General features: G+C 39.4%; 1 protein-coding gene across 1 annotated transcript in view; it reads left to right on the forward strand.

Annotated features, from left to right (window-relative positions):
* The first annotated feature begins 4203 nt into the window (after positions 1 to 4203).
* LOC128660076 (zinc finger protein 25-like) overlaps positions 4204 to 25558 on the forward strand; it is a 128141-nt gene continuing 106786 nt past the window's right edge. Inside the window, exons 1-2 of the mRNA XM_053713688.1 lie at positions 4204 to 4218; positions 21991 to 22117. Of these exons, the coding sequence (XP_053569663.1) occupies positions 4216 to 4218; positions 21991 to 22117 (130 nt within the window). The 5' untranslated portion in view covers positions 4204 to 4215. The remainder of the gene's footprint in view (positions 4219 to 21990; positions 22118 to 25558) is intronic.

Genomic DNA, 25558 nt, shown 5'->3' on the forward strand with positions numbered 1-25558 from the left:
ACCCTCTGTGGGTGTTTTCCAGCCCACTGTGTTCCTCGGCACGTGGTCCTTAGGAGGGATGAAGAGGCAAAAAGGAGCTACTGATTCTTCTACGACAGAAAACACTCTGCGAGGCCCTTGCAGCAGCTGAATGTGGGCTAAAATGTCGGTTAAGCTGGATGATGAGAAGAAATGGCAGACGTCTGCTACGGTAATAGGACGCTCTCCAGAACCAAGCTCTTATGTAGTTCTTACTGAAGGAGGGGCAGTCACACCTCAAAATAGAAGACATCTTCAGCCAGTATCTGAGAGTTTGGGACTGGATGCATCAGAGCCACAGCCGGTGGGATCCCCTGTTTTAAGAGGGGTACCTTCCCCCTCAGCAAGACCACAGCGGGGATACTTCTTTGCTTCCAGCAGACTCTCAATCACCTTCTTTTGTATCAGAGGACAGTCCATGTAAAATGTCAAGAGGAAGAGTTGTGAAACTTCCAGCCCGCTACTGGGATTAGCACTGTAGTTTGAGCAGTGACCGGAAGAATGGGCAGAATAATCCCATGGTCACCGTGGACAAGGGTAGTCTACCCGATGTCCAAGTCAGGATTGTATTTCTTGTTGTTCATATATATATTCTCTTATTTTTGTATGCTTCTTGTATTCCTTGTTATTTGTTGTACTCTTAATATGCTTTGGACTCCATTTATCATTCATTCTTGAAATACGAATTTTAGTTCTCCTATCAGTTCCCAGCAGCTCGCCTTTGGAGAGGTGCACATGTGCGCCCTTATTTATCATAAAAACTGTAGTATTTTAATGCCAATTTCCAAAGGGCGAGATGCGGTGGATAATTGATAAATCTCTTCATTAGTATTATATATGCACCTTATTTATCATTAGCATACTCCCAAATAGACTCGATTTTTGTATAGAACCTAACTTTTTTTTTTTATTGAAATCTAACTTGTTTAAACCACCTTTAACTGTGTATTTCATTATTTAAATACAAACCTAATTTAGTTTTAATGTAATAAAATAAATATAGCATTATTTTCTTTTTAAATTGTGACAAAACATGTAACTGAATACTGAAAATGCATTTTTTTGGTTTTAGTCATGTGTAAGAAAGCTTTATATATTTTTTTTTTTTTACACATGCTACAATTATAATAAAAACTGATGTTTTGAACAGTAACACATTTACCTTCTTCCACACCCCCTGCAGTACTTATGACTGCTATAGATATGCAAAAATGTAATTGGTGACCCAAAATATGTTAATAACTATCACATCTCTACTTGATATAATTTATTGTTGGCTTTAGACTGATGAGCTTGTCTTCCTTTACAAATAGAAATTAATAGGACACCAAATTTTTATTTTCAAATATATTTATTATAAAACATAAAATAAAATTAAAAATGTTCATTCATTGATTTAAAAATATATTATCAAAAGAAAATTTACATAATTGATTCATATTTCATTGCTAAAGCTGACAAAATTAAGAAATATTCCATCTTCTCTCACGAAAAAAGTGGAGTAAATTCAATGTTCTCCACAGTGGTTTTGGAGAACTTTTGTGGTCGTATTTGTAGGAGAATTTTAGGTTCTCCTAAGGTGCAAAATGATGATAAATCTGAATTTCGGCAATTAATAAGGCGTATTTTTAAAAATACGACCAAAAAGGGCTTTTTTGTGCTTTCTTTGGCACACATTTGCGCCTAGGCAAGAGAGAATAGAGTGGGAGAATTTTGCGGTCGTATTTGCTTATTTTTAGGTGTATTTTTCTTTTATTAATAAGAGAACAATTCCGACAGCATATTTATAGGCGTAAATGTGGGAGAATTACAATGATAAATGGAGACCTTTGTCCGTTGAAAAAGGGGAAGATGTGATTAGAGTGGGGGTGTGATGTCACCAGATGGGGGCGTGGCTTATAGCCGTTATAGTCTGTCGCAGTTACTTAGTTAGATGTGTTGTACAAGCTGTATACTTCTATGCTTTGCAATAAAATAGTGTTTTACCTTCTATCATGTGTCCTGCATCTCATGACAAATTCTATTGTAGACTGTCCCTTTTAAATGTGGTTTAGAGTGCCGAAGCTCCGGCTGGATGAATAAACCATAAAAAGAAACGGGGAACCAGCGCACTTCTTAAATAGAGCTTATTATTCCCAAAGTCATCCTATGCGTTGTGGCTAGCAGTGCCTTAATCATAGACATAGGCAATCTATCTGTAATCCTTACTTAGTCAGTTAGTATTAAATCATTGGTTGGTGCTGACGCCTCCTCAAACTAAATAAAAGTTAAATGAAAGCCAGATCCTAAAAATAGGAGGAAAATAGAGGCGCCTAGTGTGATACCATAAGGACCAAAGGAATAAGAGCAGGTGTATATATATCAAATATACTCACAAACCAAGGTGCACATCTAGTGCAATAATCGGCAGGCTGAGACTCCAGAGCCGCTCAGCTGATTCAATCCATAGGCATAGGACCAGGCTGGATCACGTTCTCCAAGGAGTTGGCAAAACAATAGCAAAAGCCCAAGTGCGGTTCAGACGTCCACCGGTGCTAAACTCAGTGACCCCAGGTGTCCAAAGTCCAATAAACAGGAGCAAGGTGTAGATAAAAATAGTTTTTTTTAATTAAAAACAATTAAAATACACAGGGAACACAGCAACGCGTTTCTCAGCGTAAGTGCTGTTTCATCAGGTCTCTAGTATTGACTTTGCAAATAAGAGTGCTTTATTTGTCCCTTTTAAAGGAACACTAAAACAGTATAATAACATAATCAATAAATATATAATAGACAATGCAAAAGCACTTAGCTTGAATTTTGCATAAATAGTAGATTTTTATTTTTTTATGATAATTTTTAAAGCTAGTTTTAGTTTCTTTCCCACTACATCATGTATATTCCATAAGCCAATCACAAAATGTATATGTGTATTCTGTGAATTGTGCCCATGCTCAATAGAAGCCAGAGCCTCAAAATGTGCATAAAAAAAGATTGTGCATGTTTGGGTAATAGATGTGAATTGGAAACTTGTTTAAAATTGTGTGCACTCTCTGAATCATTAAATTTAATTTTGTCTTTAGTGGTCTTTTAACTCAAATTCCTCTGTTTCAAGCAAAATATTGTGAATTTTGCAACAATTTATGTGGTTGGTGAGCAAATACCAGCAAAACCATTTAAGCCCAGCTTTGAGAACAGCAATTCGATTCTTGAATACACGGCCCTTTTGCAAATAGCTGGAAAACACAAACCAGATTTTGTTTTTCCTATAAATTAACAAGAATTTCACGATGGTTATGCACCTTTGTCTTTGATCTATCACTGGAAACTATTTCTATGATACGCAGTGCCAGCTTAAGAGTTGAGATTTGCTTCTATAGAGTTTTAGAGAGAACCATAAACCCAATAGTATATGTTTGATAATATTATTGAGATAAACCAGAGAAGGAAAATCCTATATGATTACCTCTAAAAGATAAAATTGTGATAAATTCAAAGACGTATACTCCGTGAATTAATCACATGGTGCTGGAATGTGTACCATGGGGTTCATTATAAATCCTCATAACGGACTGGTAAGTAAAATATTTCCTAAAGGAAATGTAACTTTTTTTTCTTTTAAATATAAATGCTCATTGTGTAATATTTCAATAATGTTAATAGACTCAATGTCACCTGTTTGTAGTTAATTTAGTATTTACTTCATGCATCTGATGTATAAAAACAAAGGGGGGAAAACCAACCTATAATTTTAAAGCTATTCTGTGTAGTTGTATACTTTTTAAATAATTGCAACCTTAAAGACAAATTATTAATGTTAAAATATACTTTTTATGTGTTTAGTTCTAAAATAAAAAAAATAAATACACATTATATGATAAAGTTTTATTAAATTTAATAAGTATTATTAAAAAATGTGTGAGATGAAGGAAAACCATATGGCTTTTATGTGAGGATTTTTATATATAATTTTTTCATTTAACGATAAAATGAGAAGTGATAAAATCCTCACATACCGGCCATATGGTTTTGCTTTTTCCTCCTATATCACCTTTCACACTAATAATAGTAAAGCTATATGTGAAAGGTGATGAAGAGGAAACTGCAAAACCATATGGCCGGTATGTGAGTGGGGGTGATTTTCTAGTATAAATACTGCTAGCTCAACCCTAGTTATAGCATCTACTTTCATACTAGAGTTCCTGCACTAAGTCAGCAATGGTAAGTGTTTTAAATGCTAAGTTTTAGTTTAATAATGTATAGCGTTTTTTTACGTTTTGTGAAGATAAAGATCGATATATAGATAGGTTCGGGAAATATAACCAAACTGCTGATATTGTGCAGTACACACTGTCATTTTGCTAATCACAAAACCGCATAAAATATGTTCGTGTATATGAAATCAACATGCCAATTCTGTTATACACCAATAGAGAATTAAAAGGAATTTCATATAAAATGTTTATGCATAATAAAACAACTTTTTGCTATACTTTCACTGTATATTTTGCCACCTTTATGTAATCTAGCTCTGAATATTGTGTATTGGCTAAGGGTCGATTTTATCAAGCTGCGGCGGACACGGGCGTACATACGCACCCCTGTCCGCTGCAGCTCGCCTCTGGCGGGCTGAATTCTGCTGCCGGAATTCAGCATTGCACACAAGCTCTATTTTGCCCATGTGTGGGCAGGAGCTGTCAATCTCCCCGGTCGGACAAGACCGGGGAGATTGAAATTTGCCACCTAGGTGGCGAAAGGTTAGGAAAGCAGGGGTCTGACCGCTGCTAGTTAAATATGGACTGTAGGTTCTCTTGTGAGAACCTGCAGCCGTAGCAGGGCGAAGGAGTTGATAAATCGATCCCTAATTCTCACAGATGCAAATAGGTGTCTGGTATTTAACCAGTAAGTTCAGTTTTCCTGGCAAAGTTTATAGAAAAAAAAAAAAAAAAAAACCTTTCCCAGCAGAACTGTCTATGCCCCATTTGTTCAGGGAGAGTGGAGAACAGGGATTCCGGTTTCCCCGTGTGCAAGGTTACATGTAGGGAACTGCTAGAAGTGCTGTGCCGCGCTTGGCTATAAGAGACCTAAATGCTCGTGTCTCTGTATGTGCTCCGGAGGAGGCGCATCTTCTAAGGTTGCAGAGAGAGAGACCATATTAAAGTATGAAGCTGGCAGTGTGTCTCAGGGGAGGACTGTCAATTTTTGGTTCAGGGGGCAAGTACAACCCAGTTGCACAGGCATATTAAGCACAGCTTTGTTAATGTACGGGTATAGGTGCAGACAGCATAATGATCATATATTTGGGATTAGTTAATGATTTGCAACATTCTAAAAATGAAATTAATTTTAACATGTCGGTTCGTTTGTTTAGAATGTTTTTACAACATTCTAACATACGTTTAAATGTAATAGTATATCTAATGCTTTCTTTAAATGTAATATTCGATTAGAATTATGCAATATTCGAAAAATTCTAATAAAAATATATTTCTAATAATTTCTAATCAATTTTGTATTTATAATGTTCTTTAAATGTAATATTCAAATGATGTAATATTCGAAATAGAAATATTTTAATTGATATATATGTATCAATTTACTAAATTCCCTACCACATGAACTATTGAACTTCTGAATCGTATTTTATTTTTTTGCTTATTTTTTAATATTTTATTTCTTTATTCAAGATACATAAGAAATAACAGTGATTAGGCAATCAACAGGTAAGCATGTAGGGAGACATATTTCGATAGCTACATAATACACATCTCATATGTACCTGAAAAAAACCAGGATAAATAAACATCTCTGAAAGTCTGATATTCTACGATGTGTGCATCTTCTGCTATCCTATATAGCAGTGTTTTCCACTGCTGGTTTCCACTGCTTCACACTCGCTTTGTAGGCTAATTTCCCAAACAACCAACACTTTAGTTAATTGACTAACACAGTGCGACAATTGCAAAAAAAAAAAAAGAAATCTAAACTTACAACATTATATACTCATAAGAACCAAAATAAATAAATAAAATAAACAAAACATAACCTCGGGACACGTGCACCCCCCCCCCCCCCGATATGATCATTTAGGGCTTATTACATAGTAGGAATTCTTACTCATCACTCCACACACACCACGCAAATAATAGCTCCAGTACTCCTCTTGTAGCCTATCCTACCCTAGCCAATTTGTATTGTTCCCACAGGAATACCATATCATGGTAGAAATTCATCCTTCCCGTGGAGAGGTAAAAATATCTTTCCAATATAATTGTATAATCTATTTGATGTTTCCACTTCTCTATAGTGGGGATATTGGGGATTTCCAAAATTTGGGAATCAGTTTTTTTGCTGCATTGAGCATAATTTGAGTGAGATTTCGACGTAACCTGCATGTCATAGTTAAGCCATTAAATATGGGGATTGTTGGGGAGAATTCTAGGTTCACACCTGTAACTTCCTTAATCACCTCGAACATTTCCCTCCAGAATGAAGACACGTGTATACAGTCCCACCATATATGTAGTATTGTCCCTTCTTGGCCACACCCCCTCCAGCACTTATTACTAGCATTCTTGAACATATATGTCAGTCTATTGGGTGTAAGGTACCACCTTGTGAGGATTTTCATATTTGTTTCTAAGTACAAAGATGAGTGTGCAGATCTCGCTGTGTAACAAGCCCACCGCTTCCATTTCTGATGTGTAACCCGCATACCCATTTCTTTCTCCCATTTCTGAACATATGTCGGTCTAGATGTAAGGTGTGATGTCAGGAGGCATTGATATATTGAGGACATTATACCCTTTTGTGTGGTTTTTCGGTTAATGCACATTTTCTCAAAAGCTGTTGGGGTGTGTAAAAGGTCTCTCCTATTCTTATGAGTGAAAATGTAGTGTCTAACTTGTTGTATTTTGAACCAGTCTGAAAAGCATTCATATCCCATGTCCAATAGTCCCTGTCTGTCCAATAATTTACCTCCGTCTATTAAAGTATATATTGGGATCAAATCCTGAAAGTCAACCGAACCTCCAAGTTGTGTCATATTTTGAAGTCTATTCCCCTCAATTTCTTTATTATCTATTAATGTTGTCAATGGTGAATAGATAGAGGACAGTGCAGGGAATTTATTTCTAATGGAGATCCAAGTGTTCCAGGTTTCACTAAAAATAGTGTATGGTTTACCTTCTCCTGGTTTAGCTACCCATTTCGGGGTCCAGCATAATCCGCCCATATGTGTTACTTTTAATAATTGTGATTCCAGGTGCCACTTTCTTAAATGATATCTTGCCCTGCCTACACCAATCCACCACTCTACCCAAAGAAACAGCCTGTCTATACCAATTCAGATTAGGGACCCCCAGCCTTCCCCTTTCTTGAGGGGTATATATCGTATTCTGGGATAATCTAGGTTTCCTCCCCTGCCAAATATAGGAGTTTATTACTTTTTGCAACTTTTGAACGTATTTAGAAATACCAGTGATAAGCAATGCTTGCATAACGTATAATGCCTTAGGCAATAAGGTCATTTTTGCAGCTGCCACTCTGCCCAGCCAAGAAATACTGTGCTTGGGCATCCATCTGGACGTCAAAAGTTGAAATTCATTTAGGAGTTTCCCATAGTTTAACTTACGTAATTGTTCCTCATCAGAGGTCAATTGAATTCCCAAATAATGCCTCAAGATTAATCTTAAAGGGGCTCCGGTTCCTGATCCTATCTAGGATGTCTTTAGGTATATTAATAGGGTAGAGTTCTGACTTAGATGGGTTTATCAAAAAATTGGACAACTTACCATAATCTACTAGTTCCCTCTGAACCTGTTCTAGGGACTCAATAGGGGAAGACAAGGTCATTAAGACATTGTCTGCAAACATGGCTAACTTACTGTATATGGGTGTCCCAGGATGTCAATTCCCTTTATATTCGAATTACTACGTCATTTAGCTGCCAGGGGCTCCAAGGATAGGACAAACAGAGGCGACAGCGGGCATCCCTGCCTCGTCCCATTGCGTATTACAAAAGCATCCGACAGAAGTCCATTAACTCGAATCTGTGCAGTTGGATTCGAATATAGGGCAAAAATTTGAGAAATAAATTTAGATGGAAAGCCGAATTTAATTAAGGTGGAGTACAGGAAAGTTCAATCTAATCTGTCGAATGCTTTCTCTGCATCTGTCGACAGAAAGATCACTGGCATTTTAACAAATTTAATGTGATCTAGGAGTGTTATGACTTTGCTTATATTATCCCTAGCCTCTCTGTTCTGCACAAAACCTACCTGATCTCCATCCAGCAAGGATGGTAATATTTTATTCATTCTGGTGGCCAGAATTTTAGCATAAAGTTTAATATCTGCATTAAGCAGAGAGATTGGTCTATAATTTGCAGGTACGATAGCGGGTTTCCCCGGTTTCGTAAGTACCGTTATATGGGCTTGAAGCATAGTATCAGGGAACACATGGCCATCCGCAACATAGTTAAATAAAGAGGTCAGATGAGGACTTAATTGGGCTTTAAAAGTTTTGTAATAGAGGGCAGTACAGCCATCCGGACCTGGTGCTTTATTAGGTTTCATATCTGCAATTGCTGCCCCAACTTCCTCCTCACTTATTGGGGATTCTAATAATTCTACTTCCTCTGTCAAAATGTGTGGGAGATGTATATTTCATAGATATTTGTCGCATGCTTCCCTATGATTGCTAGAGGGTCTATTCGGGTAGATATAAAATTTATGGTAAAATTCCTGAAAATTTTTAGCGATACCTGCAGTATCCTCTATCTGAGACCCAGAAATGGTATTAATTGAGTGTATATATGATTTCGTTTGTTTCCTGAAAGCCCTCGCTAAATATTTGCCTGTTTTATTGCTCTCCCCATAAAACCTTTGGGTTTCAATTTGCAAAAGCTCATTTAGTTTATTTCTTTTTTCCTTAAGTAAATTTAGTTGGAGAACATCTCCTGGATTCAATTTTGCCAGATAATCCAATTCCATTACCTCCTGAGCTAGGGCCGAATATAATCTTCGGTTTGCCTTTTGCCTAATTGCTCTGGTTTTGATGAATTCACTCCTCATGTAAGCCTTGTGTGCCTCCCATATCATATCAGGGTTTGTTCCTTGTGCGTTATTTATTGAGAAGTACATGTCTAGTTGTTTTGTGCAATTCTCTAGATTTTTGGGGTCTAGTAACAATACATCGTCCATCCTCCAGCAGAATGGTCTAATGGGCATAGAAAGCCACTTTAAGAAGCATTCTACCAATGAGTGATCGGACCAGGATGTATGTTTTATGCAATGTGTGATATAGGAGAGAGCACTATGATCTATAAAAATGTAATCCAGTCTTGAATAGTTTCTATGTGGGTTAGAGAAAAAAGTATAGTCTCTCTTATCTGGATGTAAATATCTCCAGGTATCGTATAGTGCCAACGTTTTAAGATTCTTCCATATAGATTGGAAAACTTTCTGTGGGATGTTAGTTTTGGTGCGTGAGCAATCAAATCTAGGGTTGAGCGGTATATTCAAATCTCCCCCCGCAATCAATATATCAATAATTTTAGCAGCAGCTACATTTATAAATACATCTTGGCGTCTATTTGGTGCATACAAATTGGCTATCGTGATGGGTTTACCATAGAACAGGCTCATAACACCCAGATATCTACCCTCCTTATCTTTGTTTGTTTGCAGGACTTTAAAAGGAATGGATTTATGAATAAGAATGCTGACACCATTTTTTTTTTTTTTAAATTAGTACTATGAAAGTGTTGTGTGTAGAAATATTTTGGAACTCTGTTTGCCTTAAAATGGGTTTCCTGCAGCAGAATAATTCCCTCCCCCCCCATTTGGTGTATGTCTTGCAAGGCCATAGCCCTTTTATTTGGACAATTAAAACCTTGGACATTCTGCGTGATTATGTGTAACTGTGGATCATTACCTCTTGCTGTCATCCTAGATTATTCATAGACTTACCGCTCTTTAACATCAGATGCAGTATTTCTGCAGGGTTATTGTGCACGTGCCCCAGGCTTAACAACTACAAAATACAAATAACATTAATACAACAATAGAAGAAAAGCATAACGCTTTGTAATTCGGGGTAACCATTCTACGTGGGCCAAACATAGATACATCTATTACAGATAATACACCCTACTTCACTTTTTTTTCTTTTTCTTTTATCCTCCTCCAACCCCACACTAAACATGAATACAGTACCCCTCCATCTCTATACCTCACAGACATATTTTGTAAAAAAATTGACCATTGCCCACGTCAATGTCATGTCCTTTTAATAAAGGAAGAGTAGTCCCTTAGTTACTTTTGGAAAAAGGCAAAAACATTATACTTGGCTATAAGCTAGGCTGCTTCTTGTACATCTGCATCTCGTGTGGCTTGCTTGGAAGGAGTTTTATTATTCTTTCTGGAAGATACTCTCTGCCACTCCGATCTTTGAGGTAATGGTTGTTCCTTTTGCAATGACATATTCGTACGAGGTTTAGAGATCTCTGCCATCACGGGAGGTTCAATATGCAACTCTTTACATACAGAAGGCATGTCATCTGGAGTGTTGCATATAATTCTTCTTCCTCTCCACTGTATCTGCAGATGAAAGGGATGGCCCTATCTATAGGTTTGAATTTTATCGGATGCTTTTGCCTTGCCTTCTTCATCAAAGTTTCTTTAATGGGGTAATTTGTAACTTTTACAATTACGTCTCTTGGGGCTGATCTTCCGGAGGTCTAGCTCTCAACGCCCTGTGTACTCTATCAAGAGCGTATGAAGAGTCATCACCCTCATCTGTCAAATAGGCTTTGTACATATGGTTATAGGGCCTGAGGGGACACCTCCTCTGGTATACCCCTCATTCTGATATTATGTCAGCAGCGCCTATTCTCTAAATCCTCGACTTTGTTTTCCAGTTTCATGATTGTTAAATCCTGTTGAGAGATCCTATTGGAGCAGCTGAGAATTGCTGTATGTTGGTGGGTCAAATCTTCCTCCAATTTTTCCACCCTTTGTCCCACTTCAGTAAGATCTTTCTTAATGTCCGCAAGTTCTTCGCGAATACATTGTTTCACTTGCTGTATGAGAGATGTAAAGTCATTCTTTGAAGGCAGTGAATCCAATAAGGCCTTAGGCACTGTAATAGCTTGCCCCATGTTTTCAGAATCAGAGGACATTGAGTTATTTCTTATTCTAGGCTCTGGTTCCATGGATGCCGACAGTTGTGAGGAATCCAGGCATTTGAAAAATTTGTTCACTGACGGAGTCACATTTGTTTTCTTTTTCACTTTTTATTACCCCTTTTGGTGACATAATAATCAATGCATCTAGTACCCTAGTGTATACAAGCCTTTATTCCTTTGTGTCCTCCGCCTTACATGAAAAACATGTTAATAAAAAGAAGTATAATGCTAGGGATGTTTTTAGTTATGATTCAGCTTTTCATATCCGACCCCTCCTGTCACTTATTATCCCTGTCTTTGGGCTATAGTATAGTACGTTATTTCTCAGGAGTCTGTCTCATTTGTTGTGGGTCTACTGCAAGAGTTCATAGTTTGGGTGTGACACAGTTAATTTGTGGCATTTTTACTGCGCAACCGTTCATAGGTCGCCTCTGTGACTACGGTGTATTCAGGCTAACCGTTATGTGCTGTGTAGGATCCCAGTTACATAAAGATGGGGCTATTTTCCCCTGTGCATCATTTTCTATGCAGGATTCCCTCCTCTGTAGTACTCACAATGTATTGCAGCCACTCGAGAAGCCACGTAATCACACAACGGAACCGTTTTTCTATAACTTTCCTATGTACTCGCCTATCAATACTAGGCAGGCGCATCCGCTATCGTGTCCATCAGAGTGTTCTTACAGGGTTTGGATCACTCTGTCATCGATGGTGCGTGGTTGCGGCCTATTCACTGCAACTGATTTTTTCCACTTGCGCAGTTGTGCCGTTGAGCGATGTTCGCTCCCTCAATTTCAGCTTGTATCCATCTAGCAACGCAGCTCCTATCGATCTATCAGACCAGTCAGTGTTTTTAGTGCGCAGCAGTCCATTTTGTATTGCAGGAATATGATGTTTAGCCCACTTTCTTCACAGAGCTTACACTAGTGCAGCCATGTTGGTTGAGCACTGACTTCGACCCCCCCGAATCTTATTTGTTAAATCGAATGTTACATTCAAAATTTCGAATGTCGATATTCGATCTAATTATAAACATTCAAAAACGAAAATAACATGTGATTACCGAATTTTAATGGATTTTCATTCTTGTCAACATTGTCCAAAACGAATGTCCACAGGAATATTCATTCTACCAAATGAATTACACTTTCAGTACATTCGCCCATCCCTATTATATATATGCAGCTACACACAAACCGTATACGCCTATCTATCATCTATCTATTTAATCTATCAATCGCCTCTTGGCCACCTAATGCAGTCTAACCCTGCTTGCCTTTTTCTTCTGACAGAAGAGTTGCAATAGACCCCACACCTACTTGTGCCTATTGGGGCTGGAGTGGATTTACATAAAAAGGGGCATGGTACCTGTCACACTGAGCTTGACAATATGTGTTGCTCTTTACTACTGATTTGAGATTATTAAATATTAAGAGGTATTCAGAAGACATACTGGAACTGATATACTCGGGGATATATTTGTACTGAGCAGGCACACTGGAACTGGTACGCTCAGGGATAACTGTGTGTTTGTACTGAGAAGGCACAATGGAGATTGCACACTCAGTAATTATTCTGAAGACATACTGGAATTGGTACACCCAGGGATTACACAAAATTGGTATTCAGAAGGCACACTGGAGCTGGCACACTAAGGGATAACTATATGTTTGTACTAAGAAGGCACATTGGAGCTGGCACACTCAGGGATAACTATTTGTACTGAGAAGGCACACAGGAGCTGGTACACTCAGGCATAACTGTATGTTTGTACTGAGAAGGCACACTGAAGCTGGCACACTCAGGGATAACTATGTTTGTATTGAGAAGGCACACTGGAGCTGGCACACTCTGGATCAACTGTTTGTACTGAGAAGCCACACAGGAGCTGGCACAATAATGGATAACTGTTTGTACTGAGAAGGAACACTGGAACTGGTACACTAATGAATAACCGTTTTGTACTGAGAAGGCACACTGGAGCTGACACACTAAGGGATAACTGTATGTACTGAGAAGGCACACTGAGCTGGCACTCTAAGGGATAACTGTGTGTTTGTACTGAGAAGGCACACTAAGGAATAACTATGTTTGTACTGAGAAGGCCCACTGGAACTGGTACACTCAGGGATAACTATATGTTTGTACTGAGAAGGCACACTGGAGCTGGCACACTAAAGGATAACTGCATGTATGTAATGGGAAGGCACACTAAGGGATAACTATGTTTCAACTGAGAAGGCACACTAAGGAATTACTATGTTTGTACTGAAAAGGCACACTGGAACTGGTACACTCAGGGATAACTATATATTTGTACTGACAAGGCAAACTGGAGCTGGCACACTAAGGGATAACTGTGTGTTTGTACTGAGAAGGCACACTATTGGATAACTGTTTGTACTGAGAAGGCCCACTGGAACTGGTACACTCAGGGATAACTATATATGTTTGTACTGAGAAGGCACACTGGAGCTGGCACACTAAAGGATAACTATGTATGTAATGGGAAGGCACACTAAGGGATAACTATGTTTGCACTGAGAAGGCACACTAAGGTATTACTATGTTTGTACTGAAAAGGCACACTGGAGCTGGCACACTAAGGGATAGCTGTATTTTTGTACTGAGAAGGCACATTGGAGCTGGCATACCTGTGTATGTATGTACTGAGAAGGCACACTGGAGCTGGCACACTAAGGGATAATTATTTTTGTACTGAGAAGGCACACTGGAGCTGGCACACTAAGGGATAACTATTTTTGTACTGAGAAGGCACACTGAATCTGGCACACTAAGGGATAACTATGTACTGTATGTAATGGGAAGGCACACTAAGGAATAAATGTATGTTTGTACTGAGAACGCACACTGAAGCTGGCGCAATAAGGAAATCTGGTAAACACATACTGAGAAGGCACAATGGACATTGCACACTAAGGGATAACATGAATGTTTGTACTGAGAATGCACACTGGAGCTGGCACAATCAGGAACTGCTGTAAACACATACTGAGAAGGCACAATTGAGATTGCACACTCATGAATTACTGTTACTGGTTACTGGTAGCTTTTATAATACTTTCTGTAGGAGGCACACTTAAAATTATTGTAACTTCATTAAGCTGACAATCTTAACAGGTAGACAAATCATATTAAGACTATGGAAGTCACGAAAGGCTACCATGTTAGAAAAGTTAATATCAGAACTTTGCAACCAGCTAATAATAGAACAGATGGACACCTTATTCCTTCTAGATAGCCGTATAAGAATCTTCATACGAAAATGAGAACCATTCATTATAATCCAAGAAATAGGGTTTCAAAAGCAGGTAATTATACCCTTTTTTTAACACTACTTTCTATTGACTTTGAGCGAAATGGACATTTTTGGATGAGTAAAGCGACAGGAAGAGAGGGGGAGGGAGAGGAAAGAAGGAAGGAGGGAAAAGAGAGAAAAAGGGGATGCGGGCAGCGAGAGGGATTTTTTTTTCTGGCTGCTGAAATTAAGCAGCAGGATGTATCTCTCTTGTATTGTGTAAAATGTTAAGAGGATATTGAAAAGGTGAGAATTGAGAATATTTTTGACAGGCAAGCTGTCCCGGAACACCTAGCAGACAGAAGGAATAACAGCTCTTCTACCCCGGAACATCATTTTGAAGAATAAGCCGCTGGGCACTGTGGCGGGAATATCACCACCACGCTGTATGTACTCCTACCATAACCTGGCATATGTTAACAATTGGCTCCTGTCCTCATACAATGGAGATATCCACCACCAAAGAATGTTCCGCTGACTCCTACATCCTAGCCGAACTACAGGCTATGCTCTTGCCTAAGCTAGAGAGACTCTTGTACTCTTGCGCCGACTTATGCGCAATGCTGAAAACAAAGAAACAGTCTGGCCAACAAGAGAAGCTAGTCATCAAACCCACTTCACGAACCGCTACACTCTGCCTCACGTCTCATCCACAAGCTAATGGCAGCTTCATGGCCCCCAAATTCTCGCGGAGGAGAGAAACGGTGACCTTTACAGTTTCTTTCTATATAAATCTATTGAATCCTGCTATGAAGCCGAATACAGAACCAGAACAGAGCCTGCCGACACTTTTGTTGGCCCACCCTCTAATGGCCACAGCTCCAGATCTAGATAATAGGCTGAGCCTCAAAGAAGAAGTCGCCTGCAGAGATACTTATTTGGCTCTATTTGACCATTACACATACAGGCTTGAAAACACGCCCGCATATTTGACCAGCAATTCCGGAACACCCGGAGAAGAGGATGCAATTAACTATTTCCACTCCCATTATGCCTGACTGTACTTTCAACAGATCAGATTAGGTGTTTCAAGTTATAATCTGTGGGCTGACTTCAACCTATTTATTAGCCTCCTTCCTGCTAAGAGTCTCTATGCCTACATGTGGGTCTTGATTCAACAAGTCGCAGACTTAACCAGTGTAAAAGGTAAAGGGAAAACCGGAGTGGGTTAAAGGACTTCCCACGTTATTTTAGTCATAGCCTGCCACAGACACTTCTTATCCTATTTTCATTTGGACCAGACCTCAAATCAGAAGCAGTTACTAATGACATCCCCACTTACACTGTACCTGACGGTACTTTCTAACGGATCAGCAATGGTGCTGATGGTTAAAATTTAAGCTTTGTCATTAGTGGTTCTTAGTTTCCATGTTTTACATTCAAGTATACACTGTTCCTTTTTTTATTGTTGTTTTGTTTGGTCTCTGTGTAATGTAATGGGATAATCCCTATTTGGGGTTTCTTATGAGATAATCTATCTGCTCTGTACTTGGCAGCATTAGTATATAATATAGGCCCTCCGTAATACTGCTCTCTTCAGATATATCTCGGCAGTTAAACCATTTCAGCAATTTGTTGCTTGATATTTCCTCATATACAGGATCCTGACATGAGCAATATGTTAAATAGCCTATATACCACATATAAGTTTGAAACCTTGTACCTACTTAAATATTGGATTTATGGCTAGGATGAACATATTGTCGCTTTAATAAGGGACACATATGAAAAATACATATGTCAGGGTTCTTATACAAAACATTTCTTTAAAGAGCCCTGAAAACAGCCCTGACACATGTATTTTTTATGTGTCCCTTTTTAAAGCGGCAATATGGTCACCCTATTTATGGCTCACTAGAAACATTCTGCTATGCTTTATATTCCAACAGCGACCAAGTTAGATTGTTTGCTAGAGGCTATCAGTTTAGCAAAATATTCTCGCAGTTATTAAAATACACCTCCCTAATATTACTCTTCTCAGACATAATTCTTAGGGCATTCTGCTTCAGCAGATTGTTATTGGGTATCTTCCCATTTCCAGGACCCTGACATGAGTTTGCAATCAGATATGCCTCGAAATGTTACATAACCTATGTATCTGCATACAGCACCTACTGTATATTTATCTAGGGATTGCCTTACTGTAACCTTTTACTATTAATATAGCGGCTCATTTACGTCTGGGGAAAAAAAAAAGGATTGACAGTCCTCAGAGGATGCGCTAGTGCTTGGATGTTGATTGTAGTGATGAGACACCGAACTTGATGGCAGCACTCCCGATAGTAATCCGGATGGATTTCTGGCTATGGTAGAAGGGAGAGAAAGAAGAGAGGCGCCAAAAATATAAAACAGTATCGTTGGTCGAACAGGATAAAATTCCCACACGACAAAGCTTCACCCCATAGTACCAGATACTCACTCACAAACAAAGCGGCACAGATGGCATGCCTCCAAGCGCAGATCGGGACTGTTCTGGGTCGCCCGACAGACACACCTCGACTAATGTACGTCACCCAGTGACCTCCAATAGACAGCCGGCAATTCAGGTAGTTCCGTAAGGCTCCGAACAGCCAAGTACCGCTGCGAGTGCCAGAGCAGGGTTCAGCGTGGAGCACAGAGGTTCTCTCTGAGATTGTAGAAGTAGAAAAAAAAGATGTTGTGTGCGGAATTATCCTGCTCAGCTGAAATCGTCTCAGCACTGTGAAGCTTCTGTTGGGTATGGCTCAGGTGAGGAGGCATTTATTTCTAATTTATAACTTGCACGCTGCGTCCTGCTTCTACACAATAAGATTGGAGTTGCCCTTTTCTTTACCATGGCTTATGTGTTATGTTTTGATATCTGGTGTTCTATTTCCCTGTGGCCACAACTATATAAAGACACCAGATATGACCATTCTTAGCACAACCAGGAACAAAATCCTATCTAGGTTGGCAGACTAAGCGAAAGCCTTGAGGTGCTCCTGTTTTAATTTTTATGCCCTTGCTACTTGAGTTTCCTGTCAGAGTAATTATGCAGCAGCTTGTGGCTCTATAGCTTATGCAGCAGCTTGTGCCTCTATAGCTTATGCAGCAGCTTGTGCCTCTATAGCTTAGGCAGCAGCTTGTGCCTCTATAGCTTAGGCAGCAGCTTGTGCCTCTATAGCTTAGACAGCAGCTTGTGGCTCTATAGCTTATGCAGCAGCTTGTGCCTCTATAGCTTATGCAGCAGCTAGTGCCTCTATAGCTTATGCAGCAGCTAGTGCCTCTATAGCTTATGCAGCAGCTTGTGCCTCTATAGCTTATGCAGCAGCATGTGCCTCTATACCTTATGCAGCAGCTTGTGCCTCTATCGCTTATGCAGCAGCTTGTGCCTCTATCGCTTATGCAGCAGCTTGTGCCTCTATCGCTTATGCAGCAGCTTGTGCCTCTATCGCTTATGCAGCAGCTTGTGGCGCTATCGCTTATGCAGCAGCTTGTGGCGCTATCGCTTATGCAGCAGCTTGTGGCGCTATCGCTTATGCAGCAGCTTGTGGGGCTATAGCTTATGCAGCAGCTTGTGGCGCTATCGCTTATGCAGCAGCTTGTGGCGCTATCGCTTATGCAGCAGCTTGTGGCGCTATCGCTTATGCAGCAGCTTGTGGCGCTATCGCTTATGCAGCAGCTTGTGGCGCTATCGCTTATGCAGCAGCTTGTGGCGCTATAGCTTATGCAGCAGCTTGTGCCTCTATAGCTTATGCAGCAGCTTGTGCCTCTATAGCTTATGCAGCAGCTTGTGCCTCTATTGCTTATGCAGAAGCTTGTGCCTCTATCGCTTATGCAGAAGCTTGTGCCTCTATCGCTTAGGCAGCAGCTTGTGCCTCTATCGCTTAGGCAGCAGCTTGTGCCTCTATCGCTTAGGCAGCAGCTTGTGCCTCTATCGCTTAGGCAGCAGCTTGTGCCTCTATCGCTTAGGCAGCAGCTTGTGCCTCTATCGCTCCCCCTCTCTCTAAGCACAGTGATCTCTTCCCTGTGAATATAAAGCAGTGTAATCTGGGACATACAGGGAGATAACTTATTGATATTGTGGAAATGAAGTGAAATTGTAGGAAGGGGTTCATCTAAACTATATTATTTTCTATATCTACTCAAATTGGAATTTCCCTCAATTTCCCAGACAGTTGGAATCAAATTTCTGGATAATGAGGTCCTTTTAGCTCTAGGTCAAAGTGCCCTCTAACTTGAGGTTGGAGTGTTCTATGTCTATTTTTACCAGTCATGATTTACAATTGACAACGGTACAGCTGCTGTGGGGTCAATTGTTTGTTTTCTGTAATATTGGATAAATAACATGCATACAATTGCATGTTAAGACCAATGTATAAAAAGCGGAGTCATTTCTTATGTAGTGAGAGTATACAAGAAGTTGCCATCTGCCACACATGCTCTGTATTCTCTCATTGCTATCTGCCTTCTGATGGTACCAGAATAAGAGCAAAACAAGCTGATCTGAGTTCTGGTATGGTCAGTAGCGGACCTACTCAACAGAGGGTCCTGGTGCAAAATATTCAAAGGTAACTCATTATCAATATTAATCATTTATATACTGCTCTATATAATGTATTAGAGGATAGATAAGCACTAACCTGCACTAATTAAAGGCTCTCCTGGATTAGGATTGTGCTGCACACACCAATGTATAGACTGGCTGCTATGGGCCCCACAAGCCCTTGGGCCCTGGTGCAACTGCACCTGCTGCACCAATGGTAATTTCGCCCCTGGCTATGGTGTCTTCTTGAATGGAGAAGAATATTATTCTAACTAAGAATCCTTCCAGAACAAAGACGAATAGAATCCATAACACTTTATAAAGCCCAAACAGAATCCACAGAGCTAATTTTTAATATTCCTTTACAAAATGCTTGCTCTGATTAGCAGAGGACGTCTGAGCATTGGGTTGAAATCTGCATTGGTGACATTCATGTACTAGGTATACTGTAAACCTATTGCTGCCTACATATCATAAAATCTATTGTGAAATCTATTCAACTGTTTTCCTAACATAACATTTCAAAGCGTTACACAGAAACATACATACACTGTTATGTCCCCATAGCGCTATATGGTGGCAATTTCGGATTATTCCAAATCTCCTTGGGCCTTTGATTTTGTAATACATGTGAATGGTCTAAAATACCTGTTTAACTGATCTGGTTTGTTGCTAGAGCTGTATGTTCTTTTTAAGAGCATTGTTTTTTCATTAGGCCGACCTTAAGTTACCAGAAACCTCCTTGTTGACCTTTGTGTATAGTGTTACTTAGCATTTATTAGATCATCATATTGCTTTAAAGATTAAAAAAAATTATAAATTTTAACATACTTAAATATCAATCATACTGACTGCTAATTTATTAACGCTTAATGCAATTTAAATTTAATCCCATTCCTTCTAATTACTTATTTATTTGCAACTTTTTTGATTAATACGCCACACCAAAGGGATCTGTGTTTTGGTTTTTTTTTTAGATTTGACACACCTCTGTGTTCTTTATTTTTTTATATAGTAGTTATGATTTTTCTTTTACATTGAATGTGCATGCATACAGACATGTATTTAAGCTTGACACACACTTGTTTTGGCACTCGCTAAACTTCCAACAAAAGCCTGTAAACATGGCCTGAAAAAACCCAGGATGTGCTTCCTGTAGCTGAGAGAAACCCCTTGGAAAATCGTATTTGGTTTTACTAATAATATGACTTTATTACGTTTTATGTCCACAAAACCATTTCTACGTTATTTTCATGATACAGCTATATAACTGTTTAGCAATTGTTGGAGCTATTTGATTTTGTAGAAATTAGCCATTAATGGTCTGCTTTTTCTGCGAAATTCATTTATAAAAAAAAATCTATTAATTGAAACATTTATAATCCTTCTATATCTGCAAACTTCAAATGAGCAATGATTAAGGGACAGATTACCAGTGGAGCGTTACTTTGCTCTCCCTCATTAACTTCGCTAGACAGAGGGTTTTTGTGTGCGTCAGGTAGGGCACATATTACAAGTTGAAAGTAAAATATTTTTGCAAGAGCGCTAACCTGACACATGCAAAAAGCCGAAGTTAAAATATAGTGGCCGCGTATTCCCTCATAGACTTTTAGAGTGTGAAAAGTGTGTGTGGGTGGCGGGAACTAACAACCCGATCGCATTTAACCAAGTGCGCTAACCCCTCATGAATATGAATATTTAACATTACATTGTTCTTCACATAGCAGAATATGTTCTATTTATTCTTAAATACGCATTTCTACATATCTGTCTCCTTTTTCAATAAAATATATATCTATACTTTGATAGAGGAATGAGATATCAGATATTGTAACCAGAGATTTGGACGCCCTATCCTGAAGTGCGTTAAATTCAATTGCACTCAAGAGAACGTGTTTACTTTCAACCTGTAATACGTGCGCTAATTGAGACGCACACAAAGGACCTCGATAAACCCCCTTTCTCTTGCACACAAATGTTAGTGCGCCGCTCGTAATGTAGCCCTAAATTATTTAAATTTCAGTCACAACTTTCTTTTACTCCAAATTACAACAACAATGGTTGACAATATTTGAAAGCATGAACACGAAATGACATACTGTACTTTGTGTGAACGCTCTTTAAAAGGATAAATTACCAGAAACACAGAAAACCTTTTTGCTGCACAGGAACTGAAGTAACTTTGCAATTAAACAGACAGTATTTCGTGTTTTTGGGAATTTAACATCGTTTTGAGGTTTATTTGCAGTGTGCATACTTACATAGTGTTTAGATTTTAAAATCCTTATGAATTCTATTCGTAGCATGTCAGTTGTGAGAGGAATGTAACCAATTAACTTCCTGTTAAATTACATTATCGAAGTAGGTTAATTTGACATTTTATTTTAATAATTAGTGTAAAATAAAAACGTAAAAAACATTGGAACAGACATTAGTCAGCTGCATAATGGAGAGGTGCTGTGAAAGGCCACATAACATGAATTGGGGAGAGGATGACCTCTGGGCCATAGTTGTACAAGGCTGGTTCAAAAAATCAGAATCTTCTATTAAAAGAACTCTAAAGTCAAAGTTTTATGATTCAGACACAGTATGCAATTTAAAGTAACTTTACAAACAATTTTTGTTTTTATATGCACACTTTCTGAAGCTCCAGCTCCTACTTGGCATGTGCACAGTATATACGTTTTGTGATTGGCTGATGGCTGTCACATGATACAAGGGGAGGGAAATTTTGATTAACTTTAAAATTTGCCAGAAAACATTCTACTGCTCATTTCAAAGTCAAAGTAAGTGCTATTGTATTGTCATTGTATTGTTCATTTGCCAGCTAATTCTACTGTATTAAGTGATCCTTTGATATTACTGCTCCTAAGATGAGTTGAGCGGAATCTCTGTATTACTCATTTCTAAAATAGCATTTGTACCCTTGTAGTTGCTTCAATAATATTTCTGAGCTCACATTACCTGTTTTCAATCTTACAGATGCATTTGACGTTCAATGATGTGGCAGTATATTTTTCAGAAGAGGAGTGGGAAATCCTGGAAGGATGGCAGAGAGATCTGTACAAAGAAGTAATGAAAGACAACTATGAAAATCTGTATTCCATAGGTAATATAAAAACTTGAGATTATCCCAAAAATGGCCTCCTTTGATTCTATGTATTCTTAGGGGCCGATTAATCAAGCTCCGAATGGAGCTTGATAGCTGTTTCCGCGCAAGCCTTCAGGCTCGCAGGAAACAGGAGTTGAGAAGCAGCGGTCCTAAGACCGCTGCTTCTTAACTCGTCCGACTGCTCTGAGGCGGCGGATTGCAATCCGACCGATCGCATAAGATCAGGTTGATTGACACCCCCTGCTAGCGACGGATTGTTCGCGAATCTGCAGGGGGCGGCATTGCACAAGCGGTTCACCAGAACTGTTTGTGCAATGATAAATACCGACATCGTTTGCTGTCGGCATTTATCGATGTGCAGCGGACATGATCGCTACAGCGGATCATGTCCGTCCGCACTTTCATAAATCGGCGCCTTAGACTTATCCAATAGTATTTGAAATCAAACTTATCTTAAAATATTACTTTTATATATTTTTTTTTTTTTATTAACATAGCATGTCATAATTTAGTACCCACAACGATTTATAGTTATTACATTTCAGAAAATTTGTGTAATTCTGACAAAGAAAAAAATGAACCACAAAAGGATTACGTTAATGATAATTGAAACTTTACTCATTGTGTTATGAAATTCCTAAAATTAATATTTCTCTTGTTAAGTGTGTTCAGTCCACGGGTCATCCATTACTTATGGGATATATTCTCCTTCCCAACAGGAAGTTGCAAGAGGATCACCCAAGCAGAGCTGCTATATAGCTCCTCCCCTCACATGTCATATCCAGTCATTCTCTTGCAACCCTCAACAAAGAAGGAGGTCGCAAGAGGAGTTGGAGTTTTTACTTAATTATTCTTCAATCAAAAGTTTGTTATTTTAAAATGACACCGGAGTGTGCCGTTTTTTGTATCTCAGGCAGTATTTGGAGAAGAATCTGCCTGCGGTTTTCTATGATCTTAGCAGACGTAACTAAGATCCGCTGGCTGTTCTCGACATTCTGAGGAGTAGGGTAACTTCAGAAAGAGGGGAATAGCATGCGGGGTCCCCCGCAAATGAGGTATGTGCAGTACATTATTTTCTGGGAATGGAATTGACTAAGAAAATACTGCTGTTACCCACATTATGTAAGTACAGCCTTAAATGCAGTAGTAGCGACTGGTATCAGGCTGATAAATGTATGCGCAGTCGAGTTATATTCTAGGGACTAGAATTTGACTGAGAAAATACTGTTAATACTGAAATAATGTTTAAGCCTTATCTGCAGTGGAAGCGACTGGTAGCAGGCTTAGTGATAACTTTGCATGACATTGAAAATGTTGTTTTTAAAACGTTTACTGGCATGTTATTCGTTTTGTGAGGTACTTTGGTGATGAATCTTTTTGGGCATGATTTTTTCCACATTGCTAACGTATTTTTCTGCATAGAAACAGTTATATCAGGTCTCCCACTGTTGTAATATGAGTGGGAGGGACCTTGTTTTAGCGCCTTGTTGCGCAGTTAAAATTCTAGCAAGTCTTCCTGCTTCTTCCTCCTTGATCCAGGACGTCTCTGGAGAGCTCAGGGGTCTTCAAAATTCGTTTTTGAGGGAGGTAATCAGTCACAGCAGATCTGTGACAGTGTGTTTGACTGTGATAAAAGCGTTAAATCTTAATTTGATATCCGTTTTTGGGTATTGAGGGGTTAATCATCCTTTTGCTAATGGGTGCAATCCTCTGCTAATTAATACACTTCTCGTTAAGAATTGTTGACTATAACTGAATTAGTTTTCTTTGTTATTCAACTGTGTTTTTAAAAGCGCTGCAGCGTTTTTTATATTGCTTGTAAACTTATTGAAAGTGATTTCCAAGCTTGCTAGCTTCATTGCTAGTCTGTTTAAACATGTCTGATACAGAGGAATCTGCTTGTTCATTATGTTCAAAAGCCGATGTGGAGCCCAATAGAAATATGTGTACCAATTGTATTGATATTACTTTGAATAAAAGTCAATCTGTACCGATAAAGAAATTATAACCAGACAACGAGGGGGAAGTTATGCCGTCTAACTCTCCTCACGTGTCAGTACCTTCGTCTCCCGCTCGGGAGGTGCGTAAGATTGAGGCGCCAAGTACATCAAGGCCCTTACAAATCACTTTGCATGATATGGCTAATGTTATGAAAGAAGTATTATACAATATGCCCGAATTAAGAGGCAAGCGCGATAGCTCTGGGTTAAGGACAGAGCGGGCTAATGACACGAGAGCCATGTCTGATAGTGCGTCACAATTTGCAGAACATGAGGACGGTGAGCTTCATTCTGTCGGTGACGGTTCTGATTCGGGGAGACCGGATTCAGAAATTTCAAATTTTAAATTTAAGCTTGAAAACCTCCGAGTGTTACTAGGGGAGGTGTTAGCGGCTCTGAATGATTGCGACACGGTGGCAATTCCAGAGAAATTATGTAGGTTGGATAGATACTATGCGGTACCGGTGTGTACTGACTTTTTTCCTATACCAAAAAGACTTACAGAAATTATTAGGAAGGAGTGGGATAGACCCGGTGTGCCCTTTTCCCCTCCTCCGATATTTAGAAAAATGTTCCCTATAGACGCCACCACACGAGACTTATGGCAGACGGTCCCTAAGGTGGAGGGAACAGTTTCTACTTTAGCCAAGCGTACCACTATCCCGGTGGAGGATAGCTGTGCTTTCTCAGATCCAATGGACAAAAAATTAGAGGGTTACCTTAAGAAAATGTTTGTTCAACAAGGTTTTATATTGCAGCCTCTTGCATGCATTGCGCCTGTCACGGCTGCAGTGGCATTCTGGTTTGAGTCTCTGGAAGAGGCGATTCGCACAGCACCATTGGATGAGACTTTGAGCAAAGTTAGAACGCTTAAACTGGCTAATGCGTTTGTTTCAGATGCCGTAGTGCATTTAACCAAACTTACGGCTAAAAACTCCGGATTCGCCATAAAGGCGCGCAGGGCGCTATGGCTTAAATCCTGGTCAGCAGATGTAACTTCTAAGTCTAAACTACTTAACATTCCCTTCAAAGGGCAGACCTTATTCGGGCCCGGCTTGAAGGAAATTATTGCTGACATTAAGGGAGGTAAGGGCCACACCCTTCCTCAGGACAGGGCCAAATCAAAGGCCAACCAGTCTAATTTTCGTGCCTTTCGTAACTTCAAGGCAGGAGCAGCATCAACTTCCTCCGCTCCAAAACAGGAAGGAACTACTGCTCGTTACAGACAGGGTTGGAAAGGCAACCAGTCATGGAACATGGGCAAGCAGGCCAGAAAGCCTACTTCCGCCCCTAAGACAGCATGAAGACAGGGCCCCCTCACCGGAGACGGATCTAGTGGGGGGCAGACTTTCTCTCTTCGCCCAGGCTTGGGCAAGAGATGTACAGGATCCCTGGACGTTGGAGATTATATCTCAGGGATACCTTCTGGATTTCAAAA

Source organism: Bombina bombina, chromosome 5, assembly GCF_027579735.1.
Source record: "Bombina bombina isolate aBomBom1 chromosome 5, aBomBom1.pri, whole genome shotgun sequence".
NCBI classification, from domain to species: Eukaryota; Metazoa; Chordata; class Amphibia; order Anura; family Bombinatoridae; genus Bombina; species Bombina bombina.